The following is a 20,656-nucleotide window of genomic DNA, read 5'->3' on the forward strand; positions in this document are numbered from 1 at the left end:
AAGGACTGATGTTGAAGCTGAGACTCCAATACTTTGGCCACCTGATGCAAAGAGCTGACTCATTTGAAAAGACCCTGATGCTGGGAGGGATTGGGGGCAGGAGGAGAAGGGGACGACAGAGGATGAGATGGTTGGATGGCATCACCGACTTGACGGACATGAGTTTGAGTAAGCTCCGGGAGTCGGTGATGGACAGGGAGACCTGGCATGCTGCAGTCCATGGGATCACAAAGAGTCAGACATGACTGAGTGACTGAACTGAACTGAACTGAATAGTAGGTTCAGAGATATTTTGAAGAAATTTGAAGAGTATCTATTGTGTTACTTCAGTGTAATATGCTTTTGAAGGATAAATGTAAATAATTAGATTTTATAGTCTTGGAAGTTTTCTACCAAATTTAACTATGTTGCCTAGGTTGATCGATTAGTTATTGTATTAAGTTATCTATTGCTATGTAACAATTATTCCAAAATTTATCAGCTTAAAACAAGATTTGTTATCACAGTTTCTGTCAGGAATGCAGGTGTGTCTTAGCTGGGTACTTCTGGCTCAAGGTCACTCATGAGGTTACTGACGAACTCTGGACCAGGGCTGCAGTCACTTTAAGCCTGGGTGAGGCCTGCCTAAGCTCCACCATGTGCTTACTGGTGGGCCTGAGATCGGCCTCCAGGCTCACTCATGTGGGCCTTTTCCAGAACTGCCTCGCAGCATGGCAGCCAATTTCCCTCTTGGCCAAGAGAGAGCTGAGTGAGCACCTCAGACAGAAGGTACAGTCTTTTATAACCTACTTTTGGACATGCTCTCATCGCTGCTGTATTCTGCTGGTTAAAAGTGATTCATTAGGTCATGTCATACTCAAGGGAAGGGGTTACACTAGGGTGTGAATACCAGGAGCTGTGCATTGTGGGTCATTTTAGATGCCATGAATGGGATACACACACTATCATGGACTTAATTCTGTGCCCCTACCCCCCAAATTTATATATTGAAATGCTGACCCTCAATAAGTTCAAAATGTCTCCCTGTTTGGAAGTGAGAACTTTAAAGAGGTGATTAAGTTAAATGAGACCATTAGGATTAGTCCTAATCCAGTATCATTCCCTGAAGCTCAAACAGTAGAGAATCTGCCTGCCATGCAGGAGACCAGGGTTTGATCCCTGGGTTGGGAAGTTCCTCTAGAGAAGGGAATGGCAATCCACTCCAGAATTCTTGCCATGGACAGAGAAGCCTGGTGGGCTACAATCCGTGGGGTTGCAAAGAGTCGGACACAACTGAGCAACTAACACACACCATATCATTGATGTGCTTATCAGAAGAGGAAATTTGGACATTAAGGGTGTATGTGTGTGGTCACAGAGGAGGCTGCTAAGGGCACTGTGAGAAGGCAGCCGTCTGCAAGCCCAGGAAGCCAAACCTACCAGCACCTTGATCTTGTACTTCCTCACCCCTAGAAATGTGCAAAACTTAATTTCTGTTGTTTAAGGCACCCAGTTTGTGGTATTTTGTTACGGCAGCCCTGGCAAACCAATATACACATACGTACTATTTTAAAGGAAAAGGTTTTTCATAATGTTTAAGTCTCATGGTAATTAGAGTCTATCTTCTTTTTTTCCCTTGAAATTACAGATGCAGTGTTCCTTTGGTTGGGACTGGGGACCTTCTTTTCCTACCCAGGGCATCTGGAAAGATGTTAGAATTGAAGCCTATAATGTTTGTCATCTGAACTACTTCATGTTTACCCCCATCTACGGTAAGCTAAGAGCTGTGATTTTTTGTTTTTCTTTTCTGAGCCTCCTCTGTATTATAAACATTGGCTTTATAATTTGAATATATGCAAATATACAGTTGACCTTGAACAACATGGGTTTGAACTGTGCAGGTCCACTTATATGTTTTAATGAGTTTGTTTTAATGAATATTACAGTCCTGCATGATCTAAGGTCTGTTGAATCCATGATTCAGAACTGCAGATACGGAGGGCTGACTTTGAGCATCAGTGGATTTTGGTACCTCCAGCAGGTCCTGGAACCAATCTGTTGTGGTTAATGAGGGACAAGAGTACTTTTCAGAGACTTACTTTTAAAAAATTTTTACGGTGCATTAAGTTTAGAAAAGTGAAAAATATGTCCAAACTGATCTGTCATGAAAATTTATTTTCCATGGAAAAACCCAAATGAACTTTTGTGGCCAACCCAATATAAAGCAGGTAAGTAGGTGGGTGGGTAGCTACCTTTTAATATATTCTGAAAAATAAAAAAAAAAAAATGAGAGGAAGAAAGAAAGGAAGGAGAGAGGGAGGTGAGGAGGGAAGGAAAGAATGAAGGAAGGAACTCTGTCTTCCTAGCTATGTATTCTTTCTTAAAAGAGTGGGTCTGCTGGCTTGCACTCCTTTTTGCTGCCCCTGTAGTCACTTTCAGAACTCCATGGTGCTGAGTTCTTGGTTTGCTTAAATCACTGGGCTGACTTTCTATCACTGCACATTTTGTCCTCTGAAGGCCATGACATACCAGCCTCATTAAGAGTTGAAAGTAAACTGGAAAGCAAACAAGGCATTAAAGAAACTCGGGTACAGTAAAGAACACTGCTTTTTGTTGTGGAAACAGCATTGAAAAAACCCTCAGAAATCTCACAGATGTCAACAAATTGGTTGAGTGCTGGTCAAATATTTGTTGAGCTCTTTGCTCAGCACTGTGTATGTTTGGCTTAGAAAAGAACTGCAAGTTGGTTGTGGTGTGGAGGGGAGAGATAAGCAATTATCAAACCAAATTAAATTGTGTTGCAGTCTTCGGGATGGCAACCCCAGTAATTTGGAAATTCAGAGATCAGAAGATTTGAGAAGTTAGAGAAGTCAGGGTGAAGGTGGAGGCAAATGGGATTTTAAATGGTAGCTCATGATGCTCAGTCCAGTTCACTGCAGGCCTAACTAGACGTCGTTTATATGCAAGGATGTGATGCGTCCATACAAGAATTCTGGTGTCTTTAGGGCCCGTTGACCCTAGATTGCTCCACATGGAGCCAAATCTGTGTTTTCTGAAGGCAGAAGATGAAACCACATCAGAGATGGTTGATAACTGAGGAGGCTATTAGGTGCTGCTGGCATTTTTAAATGTTAAAAAGGCATTAAAGGCCCTGATGTAAATTGCGCATATAAATGTGGCTATTTAGAGCTTTCTAGTTTAGTGTTTCTCAAACTGTTCTTCAGAGACTCAACCCAAACTGAGCCTTGCTATAAAATCAAATACATAATGGTTCATTCTCCCTGACCCCCATCCATAATTTTTCTCAGGTATATATAATAAAACCTACTGTAAGAGAGGGGCCTGATTTCCCCAAAAGTTATTTATTCAATAGTTTAAAGTTTAATCAGCGTTTGGGTGGTTAGAAAAAGTGCTCTGAGTTCTGGTATTCTGATATCTGAAAAAATTTGAGTAGCACTGCTCTGCTGCTGCTGCCGCTAAGTCACTTCAGTCGTGTCCGACTCTGTGCGACCCCGTAGACGGCAGCCCACCAGGCTCCCCCATCCCTGGGATTCTCCAGGCAAGAATTCTGGAGTGGGTTGCCATTTTCTCCTCCAATGCATGAAAGTGAAAAGTGAAAGTGAAGTCACTCAGTCGTGTCCAACTTGTAGTGACCCCATGGACTGTAGCCCACCAGGCTCCTCTGTCCGTGGGATTTTCCAGGCAAGAGTACTGGAGTGGGGTGCCATTGCCTTCTCCGAGCACTGCTCTAGTTTAATTTAAAAGCTTGAATATGAACCTAAATATTTCTTTCTGATTGTGAGTCATTAAGGTTCAGTTTATTAGCCATTAGTGACTAGGATGAATTTTACTTGAATTAAATCAATTTAAGTGATGCTTAAAATTTAATTTAGACTCACTGTAATTAATTAATTATCCACATCAAGTACATTTTTGATGTCTTATGACTACAATATATTTTGTACTTAAAAAAGAGAAAAATATGTTTCTAGTTCAGAAGATGTGTCCTATGCATATTAATCAGTAATTCTTATATTTTTGATAAATTTAATAGATTTCAATTTGGTTGCTTGATGTAATAGAGAAAATGGAAGCATAAACTTACAAAGCATTAGGAGAGAAACTTCCTTTAGGAGTTTTCCCAGAATTTTTTTTTTCAGTTTGTATTTGGAAGATAGCAATCATCACTGAAATAGGGTGGGAAGATTTGGGAGAATGGCAGAAAAAAAAAAAAAAAGAAAATGAGAATAAACTAATATATTTTGGATACTTTTTCATTTATTTTGTACACACTTTAAAGCAGGGTTGTGAGAGTTACCAAACATTTTTTAACAGGAGTAATTCAGAATCTAAAGTAGATACACATTATTTTTATTTAAATCAAATACCATATTCATTTTTAAAATTGAAGTGTGAAATGAGGTTAATCAAAATTAATGCAAGCAGTGGCTAATCTCTGTATACTAATACTACAGTTAGTTTGCATTTAATTCTTATAAATGTATATATTGAGCTTATAATGATTGTCTCTATAATAAGGGAAGAAAGCAAATAAACTAATCTAATATCTAGTAATTTCAGTCAATTTATTATGAAAGGCTAAACTACTTTGACTTTGTGGCACTTTCTGCTTTCTGCCTGTTGCGGTTAGAAGAAAATAACTTTTTGCTTTTCCAAATATTCAATTTATTTCTTTATTTAAAATTAGTGTGCTTACCCCTAAAGATCAAATGACCAACCATAGTTCTCCAATTTAATTATATAAAGTATGACAGAAAAAAGCTATTAGACTTTAAAAATTAACTTGAAATTTTTATTAATTAATTTTCTTTACATATATATATATACACATATATATATTTGTCTCTTTCTACATTCTTAACTTTTTATCATAGTGCACTTTTCAATATCCTTTAGTCATTTGTTTGATTTCCCTCGGCTTCCTAAATGATTTTCAAGTATTCTTAATGTTTAAGGTAATAAAAACAAATTTGTATTTGAAAAAAACACTGAGGTCAAAGGGAAACAAGAGTTGCTCTCATTGTCTCTTAGACTCTTATTTAGGTTTTAAGAGATACTGATGTATTGATATGATTTTCTTTAAAAGTTTATTAGAAAATATTTATTTGAATGCATATATGTGTGTGTGAGAGAGACAGAGACATATATTCATATATTGATCATCTCATATTTGTAATCTGATGTAAATTGTTCATATTAGGCCCTAAAATTTATTAGGGAGGGATGGTTGTTTACTTTTATGAACTTTGCATAAGGTTACGTAGACATTTTAAGTCCAAATATATAATGTTCTCATGAAACACTTCATTGTTTAATCTTTTGTTACCACAGTTAGAAAAAAATAGTGCAGAGATGTTTTTTGCCACATGTAAATCTTCCTCTTGAGCTAAGGTGAGCTCTGGGTCTTTGACCTGTGCTTGGGCACTTCCATTCCTCAGAGACACTGTCTTCCTGACCCTATCCACATTTACTTGTTGCCTCAGCCTAACGCACCCCATCTCTTCATTCTTGCAGACCTAGCCTTTGCATTGGAGGAGTGGGCCCAGCTCCTAGCTAGGCTCTAGTCTGCCTAACAGAGGCCTGTATTGAAGGTCATTGCTGCCCTTTGCTTACAGCTTTCTACAGAGCATATAATATTACAGTGTAGCAAAGATTTGTCCATCTTGCTCTGCTGTCCTTTAGTCCATAAGTTGTGTCCCACTCTTTGCCACCCCATGGGCTATATAGCCTGCCAAGCTCCCCTGTCCATGGGATTTCTCAGGCAATAATACTGGCGTGGGTTGCCATTTCCTTTTCCAGTGAATCTTTCTGACCCAGGGATCAAACCCACATCTCCTGAATTGGCAGGTGAATTCTTTACCACTGAGCAACCTGAGAAACCCGTCAGTCTTGCTTAGTGCCTTGTTTATTGCATACATTTTTAATGCAAGCATGCGTTTTCTTGCGTTCATTTTGAATCACTTTTCGTTACCCATAAAATGACAGTATTCAGCCTTGAAAATATATTTATGGGTAGGTAGGTTGTTGAATAACCTCCTCTGATTATTGTTGTGTAAGTCAGCTTTTTTTCTTCTCTAGAACTTACCAGTTTATCCTGGTTTGGTGTTGGGGTGGGGGAAGATGTTGCTTTGTGCCTGTTTTGTCTTGATTTCATCTTTGAGGATTTTGTCCTGCTGAGTAGGCAAGGAGATCTTGCTGCTTGGCAAAGAAGGGGAAAACAACTATTGTAACTACGCAAGCCTGCTTTTTGGGTAATACAAGCTATACAGCTCTTTGAAAAGCAGCTACTGAAGTCTGTCCTGTAATTCCAGCAGAAGGATGGGAAAATATCCTATGTCTGAATTTAAACATTCTGAGGCTTGTTGTCATTGCTGTTCCTTCAGGTGCACAAGACTACCTGTTCCCTGCAGCTCTGCATCACCTGTGAAAGACGCAAGCTGCAGCTCACAGGTAGAGAGAGGAGCTGGGAGGAGCCAGCAGGGCTAATGAATGCAGCCATCTTTGAAGAGCTTCCCCCTCAGTGAGATTAAGCATGTTTTTCATTTTACATAAGCAATCTACCAACGTTGGCAGATCCATCCCATGCTAACCTGAGTGTGCTTCCATGTCCCTACTGGTTCTTAACCCTCCCAGATGCCATCCTGTATTCTTAACCCTGACCTTTTGGGTATATTTTGTTTCTTTGGGTAGACCCAACATTTTTGCTCTTTGTGTTTGTCGTATAATGTATAGTGCCTGTCAAGATTCACAGACAGTAATTATTCAAGAAGTATATTTCCACTGTTCGGCAGAAATGCCCACATAACCAGTGTCATGCCTTTGTCATGTAGTTTAGATTACAAAGATGGTATTCTGACAAATAGAGGATCTGGGCACCATGTAATTATGCATTTGGTGGAGGGTCAGACACATTCTTTATGTTTGTAGATTTCAGTGTTTTTTCTTTTTCTTTTTTTTTTTTTACAAAGACTCTCACATTAAGAGGCTAACATTCTATTGTACACCCTTGAAGTGCTTTTTTTCACATGTCACATATTTACTATTAGGACTTAGGACTCAGAAGGGCAAAAAGCACATTTGCTTTTGTTCCTCCTCATTGTTCAGTTCCGTTCCGTGCGTGCGTGCTAGCGTGCTTCTCTTTGATAGGGCACCTCTGTGGGAGAGGCATGCAAGATGGAGAGCACTGGGGTCAGGAACCCTGGGCCCTCGTCCTGTCCACTGGCTGAGGGACTTGGAGCTAATTCTGCAGTCAAGGCCTCAGCTACCACGTCTACAAAGTGACTAGTAGATCACCACGTTTCCTCTGCCTCTAACATTTCACAGATTTTTTCCCCATGTTTGTAAATTACAGCACTCATTATAACCTAGTGAGGGCATATGTGTGGAAGAACTCAGGTTTTTTGAAGCTAGATGCATGATTAAATGAAGATATTGATACTTGAGGCTTAATTACAATCAGTTAAAGCAAGGCTTAAGGTGTAGTTCTGAGAGTGTCTTTCTGGTAGTTATAGACGCATTTGTGTGTGTGTTCAGTTGCTCAGTCATGTCTGACTCTTTGCGACCCATGGACTGTCACTAGATTCCTCTGTCTGTTTGAATTAAGGTAATTCAGCCATCTTCCTATTTTTCTACTTTCATGACTTGTTTTCTTTTTATTTTCTCTTAGACAACGCAATAAAGCCTTTTTCCCCTGACCACATCTTGACAAAAAAGTGTACTACATGGGAGTGTAAAAGGAGCTGGTGCATTTTAGACTTTTAAGAATATATATAGTTATATTTATTTGGCTGTATCGGGTCTTAGTTGCGACATGGGGGGTCTTTGTTGTGGACTCTCAAGTTGTGGCGCGTGGGCTCTGGAGCGCAGAGGTTCCGTAGTTGCAGTTCACAGGCTTAGTTGCTCTGTGGCATATGATATTTTATTTCCCTAACCAGGGATTGAACCCACATTCTCTGCATTGCAAGTTGGATTTTTAACCACTGGACCATCAAGGAAATCCCATAAACAGTTTCAAAGGCTAGTGTATTGGCCACAACTGCATGCATTGGAGTTGTCCTGAAGATTGCTTGTATGAAGCAATGGCACACACTAATCTGGGCTGTGTGGCTGGTTACCCTTTCTGCAAATTCCTGTTCAAGTCAGACTCATGCTGATTTGGTTGATTCATTGTTTTTAGAAACCTCATACAGAATCAGCCTTTGAAGAACTTGAGAATGATTCAATGGCCAGAACCGTGTTCTCTGCCGTGTCCTGGGTCGCCTGCCTGGTTGAGTTCGTGTGGAGCAAACTGTAAACTGCAGTGTCTTCTGCGGGGACATCTGCTAGGACACTGCTGGGGCTGCGGGCCAGGGAATGCCTTGGTTGTAGAGAGCGGGCATGTTGGCTCCATCCTGCTCTGACGATGAGTTCCTGTCCTCTTTGGGCCTAGGGTTGATTAGTCAGGGTGAGGAAGATTGCAAAACTTGATGTAACTGAGAAGGAGACCTGGGAGGGGATTTTGAATCATGTACTAACCTTTCTTCTTTATTCCATCTAGTACTTTATCCAGTTTTGAAATGATCTTGCATTCAGATTCAGGAGAGCGGGGGGTGATAGGTATCCTTTAGGGAAGGATAATTTGTTAGTTACAAGAGATATGCTAGGAAGCTGTGTTCTAGAAATGGGTCTTGATTTATAAGAGGGAGCATTCCTTAACTACATGTAAGATTACACATTATAAAATTAGCCAGTGAAAAGAAGAGACTGGGTAGTAACAGAGAATTATTGTTTAAGTGTGCTTTATGAACCTAAACTACTGAGATTTTCCATGACTTCTGGTGGGAAGGGTGGTACTCCATTTGGAAGATGAGAGGGCAAAATGCATTGGTGTAGGGTTTGGTAATGACGATAGGCTCGTAACTCCTCATGTTGGGTCTTTAATTTCTCAGCCTTAGTTTTTTCATTTCGTGGCATTCAAGGAAAATAATGGGATGAGCTCCAGAAGTGTGATGGTTTATTTTAGAACTTTCTGTGTTAGAAGCAGTGGAACTGGGCAATTTTACCAGTAACCTTTGGGAGTTACTGTTACAGATGGAGGCAGTTAAAAGCAGCAGATTCTCTGTTGAAGAAGTGATAGGAAACAGCTGAAGAGCCTGCTTGACCTTAGTGGTTATTGGTTGGTAGGAGAGGCCTAGAGGGCAGAACTGAAACCTGTAGGTTGAAGGAAAAGTGGATTTGAGATCAGTGTAGAGAATGACTCCCCTAGTCAGTCGGTCAGTTCATTCGCTCAGTCGTGTCTGACTCTTTGTGACCCCATGGACTGCAGCACACCAGGCTTCCCTGTCCATCATCAACTCCCAGAGCTTGCTCAACTTATGTCCATTGAGTCGGTGATGCCATCCAACCATCTCATCCTCTGTCGTCCCCTTCTCCTCCTGCCTTCAGTCTTTCCCAGCATCAGGATCTTTTCCAGTGGGTCAGTTTTTCGTATGGGGTGGCCAAAGTATTGGAGTTTCAGCTTCAACATCAGTCCTTCCAGTGAACTTTCAGGACTGATCTCCTTTAGGATGGACTGGTTGGATCTCCTTGCAGTCCAAGGGACTCTCAAGAGTCTTCTCCAACACCACAGTTCAAAAGCATCAGTTCTTCAGTATTCAGCCTTCTTTGTAGTCCAACTCTCGCATCCATATGTGACCACTGGAAAAACCATAGCTTTGACTCAGTGGACGTTTGTTGGCGAAGTAATGTCTCTGCTTTTTAATATGCTGTCTACATTGGTCATAGCTTTTCTTCCAAGGAGCAAGCAATCTTTTAATTTCATCGCTGCAGTCACCATCTGCAGTAATTTTGGAGCTCAAAAAAGTACTGTCTTTCACTGTTTCCATTGTTTCCCTATCTATTTGCCATGAAGTGATGGGATTAGATGCCATGATCTTAGTTTTTTAAATGTTGAGTTTCAAGCCAGCTTTTTCACTCTCCTCTTTCACTTTCATCAAGAGACCCTTTGGTTCCTCTTTGCTTTCTGCCATAAGGGTGGTGTCATCTGCATATCTGAGGTTATTGATATTTCTCCTGGCAATCTTGATTCCAAGATTCTTGTGCTTACAGCTTGTGCTTCACTATGAGTCAAGGCCTGAAAAAAGGGAGGCGGGAGTTTTTGTCATTACACATGTTAAAGAAAGATTAGCACGGCATTTTGGGGGATATATTTTAGGATAGAGAGCAGCAAGCTTTTCTGTAAAGGGTCAGGTAGGGAATATTTTAGTGTTTAGGTTCACGTGGGCTTTGTTGCATTTACTCAACTCTGCCTTTGTGGCACGAAGGCAACTGAGAGCAGTTTGTGAGCAGTGAGCATGGGTGCTGTCTGGGCTGCTGGAACAAAATACTGAAGACTGGGCAGCTTCAGCCACAGAAATTGATTTCTCATGGTTCTGGAAGCTGGAAAGTCCAAGATGAAGGTACTGGCCAATTTGGTTTGTGGTGAGAGCCTGCTCCCTGGCTTGTAGATGGTAAACTTCCTAGTTATGTTCTCATGTGGTGGTGGTGGGGGAGAGAAGTGGGGAGATGGAAGGAGAGACGGGGAGGAGAGGGAGATGGAGGGAGAGAGGGGGGGGAGGCAGAGACATGGACGGGGAGGGAGATGGAGACAAAGAGGCATGGAGGGGGAGAGGGAGACACGGAGGGAAGGACATGGAGGGGGAGAGGGACATGGGAGAGAGAGACAGAAATAGGGAAGGGGTGAGAGACATGAAGCGGGGGAGGCAGGGAAGGGGAGGGAGGGAGGGAGAGGGAGAGAGAAATTGCTCTTTTTCTCCTCTTGTAAGGCTACCATCCTATCAGAATAGAACCCCCACCCTTATGAACTCATTTAACATAATTATCTCCTGAAAGACCCTGTCTCCAGATAGAATCACATTAGGGGTTAGAGCTTCAACACATGGAGTTTGGGTGGGAGAAGTGATACAATTCAACCCATAGCAGCTGTGTTCCAATGGAATTTTATCTGTAGAAACAGGAGGTGGTACAGGTTTGGCCCACAGACCGTAGTTTGGCAGCCTGTGGTCTAGAGAAACCAAACACATCAGAAAGTAGGCTAGGTGATCTGTCAGCACACTGCAACAGTTTTGCAAATATGTGCTGTTTTGGTCAAAGACTCAGCCAGAGGACATATTTGATGTCTGGCATAGCTTGCCATCATGTTCTCCTGTATAATAAAACCCTCTCCCCACCGTAAAAATCCTGAACACCACTAAGATATGGTTTGGGTGAAATTATTTGGGTGAGAGTGGCCACATTTAAAGGTTAAGTGTACAGTCTCTAGTTTTAGACTGTCTTGGTTCACATCCAAGTTGTGCTGCTTACTAGCTGTGGGACCTTGGGTAAGTTATTTAACTTCTCTGAATCGGGTTTCTCATTTATAACATGATAATAGTGGAATTTACCTTATAGTAATGGTGCAATGCGTAAATAAGTTAATGCATGTTGGGGGCATAATGCAATGCCTAGGTCATAGTATGTTCTTGGTAAATGTTGTCATTTCTTGAAATAAGAGATAGTAAGGGCTTCCCAGGTGGCACTAGTGGTAAAGAACATGCCTGCCACTGAAGGAGATGTAAGAGATGTGGGTTTAATCCCTGGGTTGGGAAGATCCCCTGGAGAAGGGCATGACAACCCACTCCACTATTCTTGTCTAGAGAATCCCATGGACAGAGGAGCCTGGCGGGCTACAGTCCATAGGGTTGCACAGAGTCAGACATGACTGATGTGACTTAGTACGCACACAAGGGAAGCCAGAGGCAATATGATTAGGAGCTAAAGGTGAGGCAGGTGTCAAAGATTTAGGGATATTTTAGAAGATAAATAGCTTTGGATCAGATTGGAGTGTGTGCTTCCATTTAAAAATGATTAAAATGCGGTAAAGGGAATATGAATACTTTTCTGAATAACCTTTTAGTTCCCCTGTTGTTGTATCATCACACTTTTGTTCTTGTCCATAGCCCATTATTCTCTTAGCTCATAGGTGCAGGGGCCGTGTTTGTTTACCCTGGTCGCTACTTAAGTCCTATCACTCAGCAAAGTACATGGCATATAGATGGTTCTATTTCTTGGATTAATAATCTACATTTAAAACACATCTTTATTTTTTGCACATCTGATTAATTCTAATACAACTAAGTTTATAGTTTATTATATGGCTTAAAAACCCTTAGTATTTTTACTTTATAAAAAGGAACAAGCAAGAGTTTATCAATCTTGAAAGACATATACTATCTATTCACTTATAATTTTCTATTTATGCCCTGTTTATAAAGTTTTTGTGATTTACAATTGTAATAGTTTTGAGTAGAAGTATATACAAAAAATATAACTTTGGTTATTCTTCTTTAGAATGAAGGATTAAACATTAAAACAGTTTTCACTGAACTCTTGATCATGATTGCATTTGTGGAGCACTTACAGTTTAAAAGCTGCTGTGGTCTTTTTTCAATGAATTCTACATAATATATATATTTTTTTCTTTTTATACCGTAGATAACTATATGAAGACATGGAATCTTAAAATAGAGTCGTCTTTTGATGTTGTCAGTTCAAAGCTGGTTTCTGGTGAAGCAATTGTAGCCATCCCTGAACTAAACATACAGCAGACAAACAACATTGAACTTCAACATGGGGAAAGGACTGTTGAGCTCTTTGTGAAAATCGACAAGGTGAATGCCAGCACTTTCTGAGAGGCTACAAGATGGAAAGCCATATTGTTCAAAAGAAATGCTTAGAAAAAAGGAACTGAATATTAAGGAAAATGTGCCTTTTCCATTTTCTCCTTTACTTTTAACCTGTTATATATTTTTTGTGTGTGCTAGCTAAGGAATGATTTCTTCCAATTTTAAGATTAATAAAATGGAGGTTATGTGATTAATTTGGCATCCTCTCCTCTCAAGAAGTCAGGTGTGTTATACTTTAATTTTTCTGCAGTATTTGCAGTATCCTAAATCCAAAATGCATCCTAAGCATCATATTTGAATGCTGTGATTATTTTTGATACTGGTAAACTATTTTGAATATTGGTGCTTATTCTGAATACAGAATTCTAATTCTCAACTTATAATCTTTCATGAGTAGAAGTGGACGGGATTTTACTTTCTCTTTTTCCTTTTCTTTTCTTGCAATTGACAATTGTGAGCTGAAAAGGATGGAGCAAATCAGCATTCAGTAACTGTTCAGATAAAGTAAGAACTCAAAACACTTTTCTAGTTCTGGGCTTGAAAGAAGAGTTCACCTCAAAGTTCAATTCTAAATGTTAAGAATGTAGAATAAATGTCAACTGAGTGTTGGAATGAGGATGAGATGGTTGGATGGCATCACCGACTCAATGGACATGAGTTTGGGTGAACTCCGGGAGTTGGTGATGGACAGGGAGGCCTGGCGTGCTGCAGTTCATGGGGTCGCAAAGAGTCAGACATGACTGAGCAACTGAACTGAACTGAGTGTTGGAATGGGAAGACTTGTTTTTCTGAATGTCCACATTATTTTGTTCTTTTTGTTCTTTCTTTTCCCTTTTGATATAAATTAATCCGTGCTAAACTCCCAGCATGTCGTGTTTTTTTTAATATTATCTATGTATTGGTATAATTTGACATGAAACAGGGAGGGAGATTGATATTGCTCTGTGCTTGACTATAAGAAGTTGCTGTGATGCTTTGAATTACTGTATTATTTTGCTGAAAATTTGCCACAGATTACTTAGACGAAGTTAATATTATTTTTTAAAAGGCTATTATTGTAGAAACTTGGTGGCCTCATGGACATGGAAACCAGACTGGGTACAACATGAGCGTTATTTTTGAGCTGGATGGAGGCTTACGTTTTGAAAAATCAGCTAAGGTAAGCAAATACTTTAAGATATTTTGTGAACAAAGTATATTTTTTGTTAAAATAGCAATACAGATCTTTATAGAAATAGAAGAAAACAACAAAACTTCTGTAACCCCACCACTTGGAGATAGTTGCTAGTAATAGTCATATGGATTTAAAAGCTTCTAATATGTGTGTATTTATCTTTTTAATGGGCCAGACATTGCACATTATTTTATTTATATTCTACTATGCTTTAAATTGTGCTTTATGCCAACATAATAGATATATGTAATTTTGTTGTTGTTATTTAGTCAGTGCAACCCCGTGGACTGTAGCCCACCAGGCTCCTCTGTCCATGATATTCTCCAGGCAAGAATACTGGAGTGGGTTGCCATTTCTTTTTCCAGGGGATCTTCCTGACCCAGGGATCGAACCCATGTCTCCTGCATTGGCAGGTGGGTTCTTTATTGCTGAGTCACAGGGAAGGCATATATAATTTTACAGCTCAAATATTACTACAAGTTTCATATGAAAAAATAGAATCCCTTGTCCATCCAACCCTTTCTATTTCTGTTTTCTACTCCTCAGAATCAGTAATTTTTAACTTTTACTTGTATATTCTGCTGATTACTTTTATTTCCTAAAATAACCTGCTTCTACCAGTATTTCCTAATTTTTCAGGTTTGTATGTTATCTATGGACTTCAGACCTAGAGGATGAGGAACCTACATGATTCTCTCTGATGACCCCCCCTTGGCCCCCAATATATCCATCTTGCCTCTCTCTCCCTCCCACTGTAGTCATATGGCCATTAGTTAGCTCAGTTTTCAGTGTTTATACTGTTATGTTATGAAAATGCTCTTCAAACTTGAACCACATGGTGTCCTAAAATTTTATTTTCTTTCTTGTGCAATTTTCTGTTTTCCTTACAGTTAATAATTGCCTCATGTTTCCAGTTTTTTTTTTCATTTTTTACTTCCTTTAAATCATATACAAACTCTCGAATATACCTTTTAAATTTAGTCACACTCACCTGGTAATCTATTTGTTGCTTATTATTGCATTTTTAAAAAAAAATTTTTGTTATATTTTGAAACTCTGTCTCCTAGGGCCATTTTCTCGTCTCCCTGATCTTATTTGTTTACTGTCTAGACCTTCTATTTAACTGCAACTTCCTTTTATTATCATTCTAGAAATTCCCTTAATCTGTCTTCTAGGAGTTCTGAGTATTTCCTTCATCTTTCTCTTGGATTGAAAATAGAATCCTGATTCTTTGGACCCATGTTTCTTTCTCTCTTTTTTTTTTTGACTCTCCACTTTTGTTAAAACACTTTCTTCAGTAGAGTCCTGAGAGTGTGTTGTAGCTAAAGTGTAATTACATTCTAATTTCTGTTTTCTTATATAGATCTGTTTGTGTTTACTTCTGGAAGCTTTTAGGATTTTGTTATCTTTCATCATCTAATATTTGAAAATTCGAAAATGAGAGGATTTTTGTTTTTGTTGTGCTGGTTGTCTTGTGGGCTCTTCTGATCCTGAAACTCAGTTTGGTTTTGTTTTATTTTTCTGGTACAGCTATTAATCAGAATGGACCTCCTAGAGTGAGAAATATTCTTAGATAACCCCTTCTTTATCCCATCTTGTCTTAGTCTGTGTTCTGGGAAATTTACTTGATTTTATCTTAATTTTTTAAAACTTCTCATTTTATGTTGGAGTATAGCTGATTACCAGTGTTGTGATAATTTTAGGTAGACCGCAGACGGACTCAACCATACATATACATGTATTCACTCTCCCCCCAACTCCCCTTCCATCCATGCTGCCACATAATGTTGAGCAGAGTTCCCTGTGCTATGCAGTAGGATTATCTTAAATTTTAAAATTACATATATTTTGTTATCACTTTAAAAATTTCTACAAAGTTTTGATATTTAAAAAATGCACCATATTTATATTTCATGGTTATAGTATCTTATTTCTCTGAGAATTTTAATTATTAGTTTTGAAGTTCTCTTTGCATTTTTGTTTTCCACATTCCTTTATTTCTTTACTTGTTTTAGGCTCTTTTATATTAGAGACTTTTCTGGAGTGTCAGTTATTCTTGACATGGATTCATTCTGAAGATTAAATCACAAAAATGCAGACGAGAAGACCTGTATGAGCCTCAGTGTTCAGTATTCAGGTGGAAATCAGCTTTATCATATGGTGATGCCCACGCGTGTATAGCTATAGATCTTCCGTGTGTGTGTGTGTCTGTATCTGTGTGTTTAGCTTTGCCAGTGAGGACATTCTCCAGTCTTGTGTCTGGGGAATATAAAACTGGTTGTTATCATTCAAAGAGTCTAGTGGCAGGAGGAGATTAAACTTCTGACCGTCAAATGTAGTTTCATCAGTCCACCCCCATCTCACGGTGTGCTTTGTATCCTCAGGCCTCTCTGAGCTTTTCAGTTGCTCAGTCATGTCTGACTGTTGGCAACCCCATGCCAGGATTCCCTGTCCTTCACCCTTTCCCAGACCTTGCTCAGACTCATGTCCATTGAGTCAGTGATGCCATCCAACCATCTCATCCTCTGTCATCCCCTTCTCCTCCTGCCTTCAATATTTCTCAGCATCGTGGTCTTTTCCAATGAGTCAGATCTTCACATCGGGTAGCCAGTGTATTGGAGCTTTAGCTTCAACATCAGTCCTTCCAATGAATGTTCAGAACTGATTTCCTTTAGGATTGACTGGGTTTGATCTCTTTGCAATCCAAGGGACTCTCAAGAGTCTTCTGCAACACCACAGTTTAAAAGCATAAATTCTTCGGTGTTCAGCCTTCTTTATAGTCCAACTCTCACATCCATGCATGACCACTGGAAAAGCATAGTGTTGACCATATGGACCTTTGTCAGCAAAGTAAGGTCTCTGCCTTTTAATATGCTGTATAGATTTGTTATAGCTTTTCTTCCAAGAGGCTTACAATTTCATGGCTGCAGTCAACATCTGCAGTGATTTTGGAGCCCAAAAAAGTAAAGTCTCTCACTGTTTCCATTGTTTCCCCATCTATTTGCCACGAAGTGATGGGACTGGATGCCATGATCTTAGTCTTTTGAATGTTGAGTTTTAAGCCAACTTTTTCACTCTCCTCTTTTATCCTCATCAAGAGGCTCTTTAGTTCCTCTATACTTTCTGCCATTAAGGTGGTGACATCTGCATATCTGAGGTTATTGATATTTCTCTCTGCAATCTTGATTCCAGCTTGTGCTTCATCCAGTCCAGCATTTCACATGACGTACTCTGCATATAAGTTAAATAAGCAGGGTGACAGTATAAAGCCTTGACCTCCTCCTCTCCCAATTTGGAACCAGTCTGTTGTTCCATGTCTGGTTCTAAGTGTTGCTTCTTGACCTGCATACAGGTTTCTCAGGAGTCAGGTAAGGTGGTCTGGTATTGCATCTCTCTAAGAGTTTTCCACAGTTTGTTGTGATCCACACAGTCAAAGGCTTTAGTGTAGTCAATGAAGCAGAGTAGATTTTTTTCTGGAATTCTTTTGCTTTTTTGATGATCCAGTGGATGTTGGCAATTTGATCTCTGGTTCCTCTGCCTTTTCTAAACCCACCTTGAACATTTGGAAGTTCATGGTTCACCTACGGTTGAAGCCTCACTTGGAGAATTTTGAGCATTATTTTGCTAGCATGTGAAATGAGTGCAATTGTGTAGTAATTTGAACATTCTTTGGCATTGCTTTTCTTTGCAATTGAAATGAAAACTGACCTTTTCCAGTCTTGTGGCCACTGTTGAGTTTTCCAAATTTGCTGGCATATTGAGTGCAGCACTTTCACAGCATCATCTTTTAGGATTTGAAAGAGCTCAACTGGAATTCCATCACCTCCACTAGCTTTGTTCATAGTGATGCTTTCTAAGGCACATTTGATTTCACAGTCCAGGATGTCTGGCTCACGGTGAGTGATCACACCATTGTAGTTATCTGGGTCATTAATATCTGTTTTGTTTAGTTCTTCTTTGAATTCTTGCCACCTCTTCTTAATATCTTCTGCTTCCTGTAGGTCCTTACCGTATCTGTCCTTTATTGTACCCATCTTTACATAAAATGTTCCCTTGGTAGCTCTAATTTTCTTGAAGAGGTCTCTAGTCTTTCCCCTTCTATTGTTTTCCCCTGTTTCTTTGCATTGATCACTGAAGAAGGCTTTCTTATCTCTCCTTGCTATTCTTTGGAACTCTGCATTCAAGTGGGTATATCTTTCCTTTTTACCTGGAATCAAGAAAGAAAGCTTCTCTTCTTTTCTCAGCTATTTTTAACGCTTACTCAGACAGCCATTTGCCTCTTTGCATTTCTTTTTCTTGGGGATGGTTTTGATCACTTCCTCTGGTACAATGTCACAAACCTCCATCCAGAGTTCTTCAGGCACTTTATCAATCAGATCTAATGCCTTGAATCTGTTTGTCACTTCCACTGTATAATCATAAGGGACTTGACCTAGGTCATACCTTAATGGCCTATTGGTTTTCCCTACTTTTTTCAATATAAGTTTGAATTTTGCAGTAAGGAGTTCATGATCTGAGCCACAGTCAACTCCTGGTCTTGTTTTTGCTGACTGTATAAAGCTTCTCCATCTTCGATTGCAAAGGAAAGCTCTCTGATGCTGACTGGCAAAGTGATAGGTGAACTTCAGGATCCCTCCTCCAAAACAACATGTTTCAGTTCTGCTTTGGGATTAAAACTTCTTAGTCATTAGGCATAAAACTGCGTATTTTTTCATGTTACTTTAAACATTCAAAAGTTGAGTCAAGATTGGGAGTGGAGCTGTCTAGAGAAGACAGTGGGGAAAAACAGCCCTTGCACTTTAAAGTAATGCTGTCGAAGTACCTCTCGAGAAGGACCAATCCTCCCCTGCTCCATATATACCTGGGACGGGAATTTAAAGCAAAATGCACCTATGGCTAATTCATACTGACGTATGGCAGAGATCGAACCAATATTGTAAAGCAATTATCCTTCAATTAAAAATAAATAAATAAAAAATGCAATAAAAGTGTTTTCCTCTGAAGGTCTAACCATGTATTTTGCCTCTAAATCTTTAAATAAGTCATATAGTAACCTCAGATAGAGGATACTGAAGGACACAATTTGACTTTAGTCTAAAGAAATGACTAGGTCCTGCCAGGACTCAGGATTGCTTGGTATTTACTAGCTTCAGACTCCTTATTGTCCTTCAAATACCATTTCCATGCATGTATGCTGGGGACAGTAAAGATGAGGTAACTTCAGTGTGGCTTGGGATAGCGTATAGTAAGTAGTGTTAATTACTTCCATAGATTTCCTCTTTCCCCTGACGTCAGCCTTTGGCGTTTGCGCCTGGCACCGGCTGTGGTTGTCCTCTGGTGTCACCTCCCATTTGGTTTTACCTCTTCTGTGGGCCAGACACCAAGCTCAGTTCGGAGCTCTACCCTTGAGGAGCTCCTTTTCTGTTTTTGATTGTTTAGTTGTGCTCTGTGTTTTCTAAGGCACTGTATGCGTGTGTGTCCATAATATCTACCTGAAGAGCCAAGACTTTCCCCTCATTCTAACTGTCTTAACAGAAGACATGTGTACTCTCCCATGTTGAGTTTCTTGTGAGTTATCTTTATGAAAGGGTAGAAAAGAATGAGTCCTTCCACCTTACCAAAGAAAAAGAAAAGGAACTTCTGAGTTGTTGTGTGTGTTGGATATAAGTCTATTTCAATTCAGGCTAATAGGGTTGCATTATTGTTTATTGATATAAAGATGCCGCTCTTTCAATTGATGAGCTACAGAAGTAAAGGAATACGTATTGCCTCACTCCTCTTGTTAATGCATGTTTGTGCAATGTGCCTGTTCACGGGGGCTGCTGTAGAGTATTTTTGAAGCTCATTCATTTACTCAATACTTAGGTATCATCTACTGTGTTCCTGCCACTTTGATAGACTCTGATGATAGAGCAGTGAATAAGACACCCTGTCCATTTCTTTCTGAGATTTTAGTAAAACTAATAATTCAGCTGGGAAATTAAATATTTAGACAAGCAATTGCAATAAAGTATGATAAGCACTCTAGAGAAATAGAGAGCACTCTGTGAGCACAGGGCAGGGCCACCCTGGGCAGATTTGCAAAGCAGGTGATCTGTGCCCTGAGGGATCAATAGAATTCAACCCTGCAGTACAGCAAAGAGGCAGAGGGCAAGAGTGTGTCAAAGCCAGGGTCTTGGAGGAATATTGTGTGTTTGCGGAGGTGAAAGGAATTTCCGTGTGGCTGTGTTTGAGTGTGAGGTAGAATAGGATGATATTATAAAGATAGGCTCGGGCAAGAGTCCATGGAGCCTAGTAAGCCATGTGAAGGAATTGAACTGTCCTGAGGACATTGGAGATTTTTGAAGGGTTTTAAGTGGTCTTTTGACACACTGTTTTTATAATTTGCATCATTGGCTAATTAGTTGATATTTAAAATTCTTTGACGATTTCTCTGTGGTTTCCTGCTTGATTTCTTGCCGAGTATTTGTAAAAGAACAGTTCTGTATGTTTTCCTTGCTGTTGGAGTTCTCTGACGGTGTGTCTGCTTTCATCATTGGTTTTGATTTCCTGTCTCATCCTGCTGTCTGCTTAGTCATCATCAATCCAGACCCCAGCCTCCTACCCCCAACGCTGTAGTTTACCCATCCATCTCCCCTCCCCTGTCCCCCCACTTGCTCTGGTCACAGCACTGCTGTGGTCCACAGCGTGTGTCTCCTTAGTCAGGTTTGTGCTTTGTCTTCATGTCTCATTAAATGGTGTTTTTCCCCCATAGCAGTAAGTTTGAATTAGTGTATCACTA

The 20,656-nt window shown here is 39.8% G+C and overlaps 1 protein-coding gene across 1 annotated transcript in view; it reads left to right on the forward strand.

The window, feature by feature from the left end:
* The window catches only part of MANBA (mannosidase, beta A, lysosomal), a 126,051-nt gene that overhangs the window by 19,464 nt on the left and 85,931 nt on the right, over nucleotides 1-20,656 (forward strand). The window contains exons 5-7 of the mRNA XM_010848280.1: nucleotides 1,628-1,751; nucleotides 12,511-12,686; nucleotides 13,750-13,860. Of these exons, the coding sequence (XP_010846582.1) occupies nucleotides 1,628-1,751; nucleotides 12,511-12,686; nucleotides 13,750-13,860 (411 nt within the window). The remainder of the gene's footprint in view (nucleotides 1-1,627; nucleotides 1,752-12,510; nucleotides 12,687-13,749; nucleotides 13,861-20,656) is intronic.

Source organism: Bison bison, unplaced genomic scaffold (genome assembly GCF_000754665.1).
Source record: "Bison bison bison isolate TAMUID 2011002044 unplaced genomic scaffold, Bison_UMD1.0 scf7180017864263, whole genome shotgun sequence".
Classification (NCBI taxonomy): domain Eukaryota; kingdom Metazoa; phylum Chordata; class Mammalia; order Artiodactyla; family Bovidae; genus Bison; species Bison bison.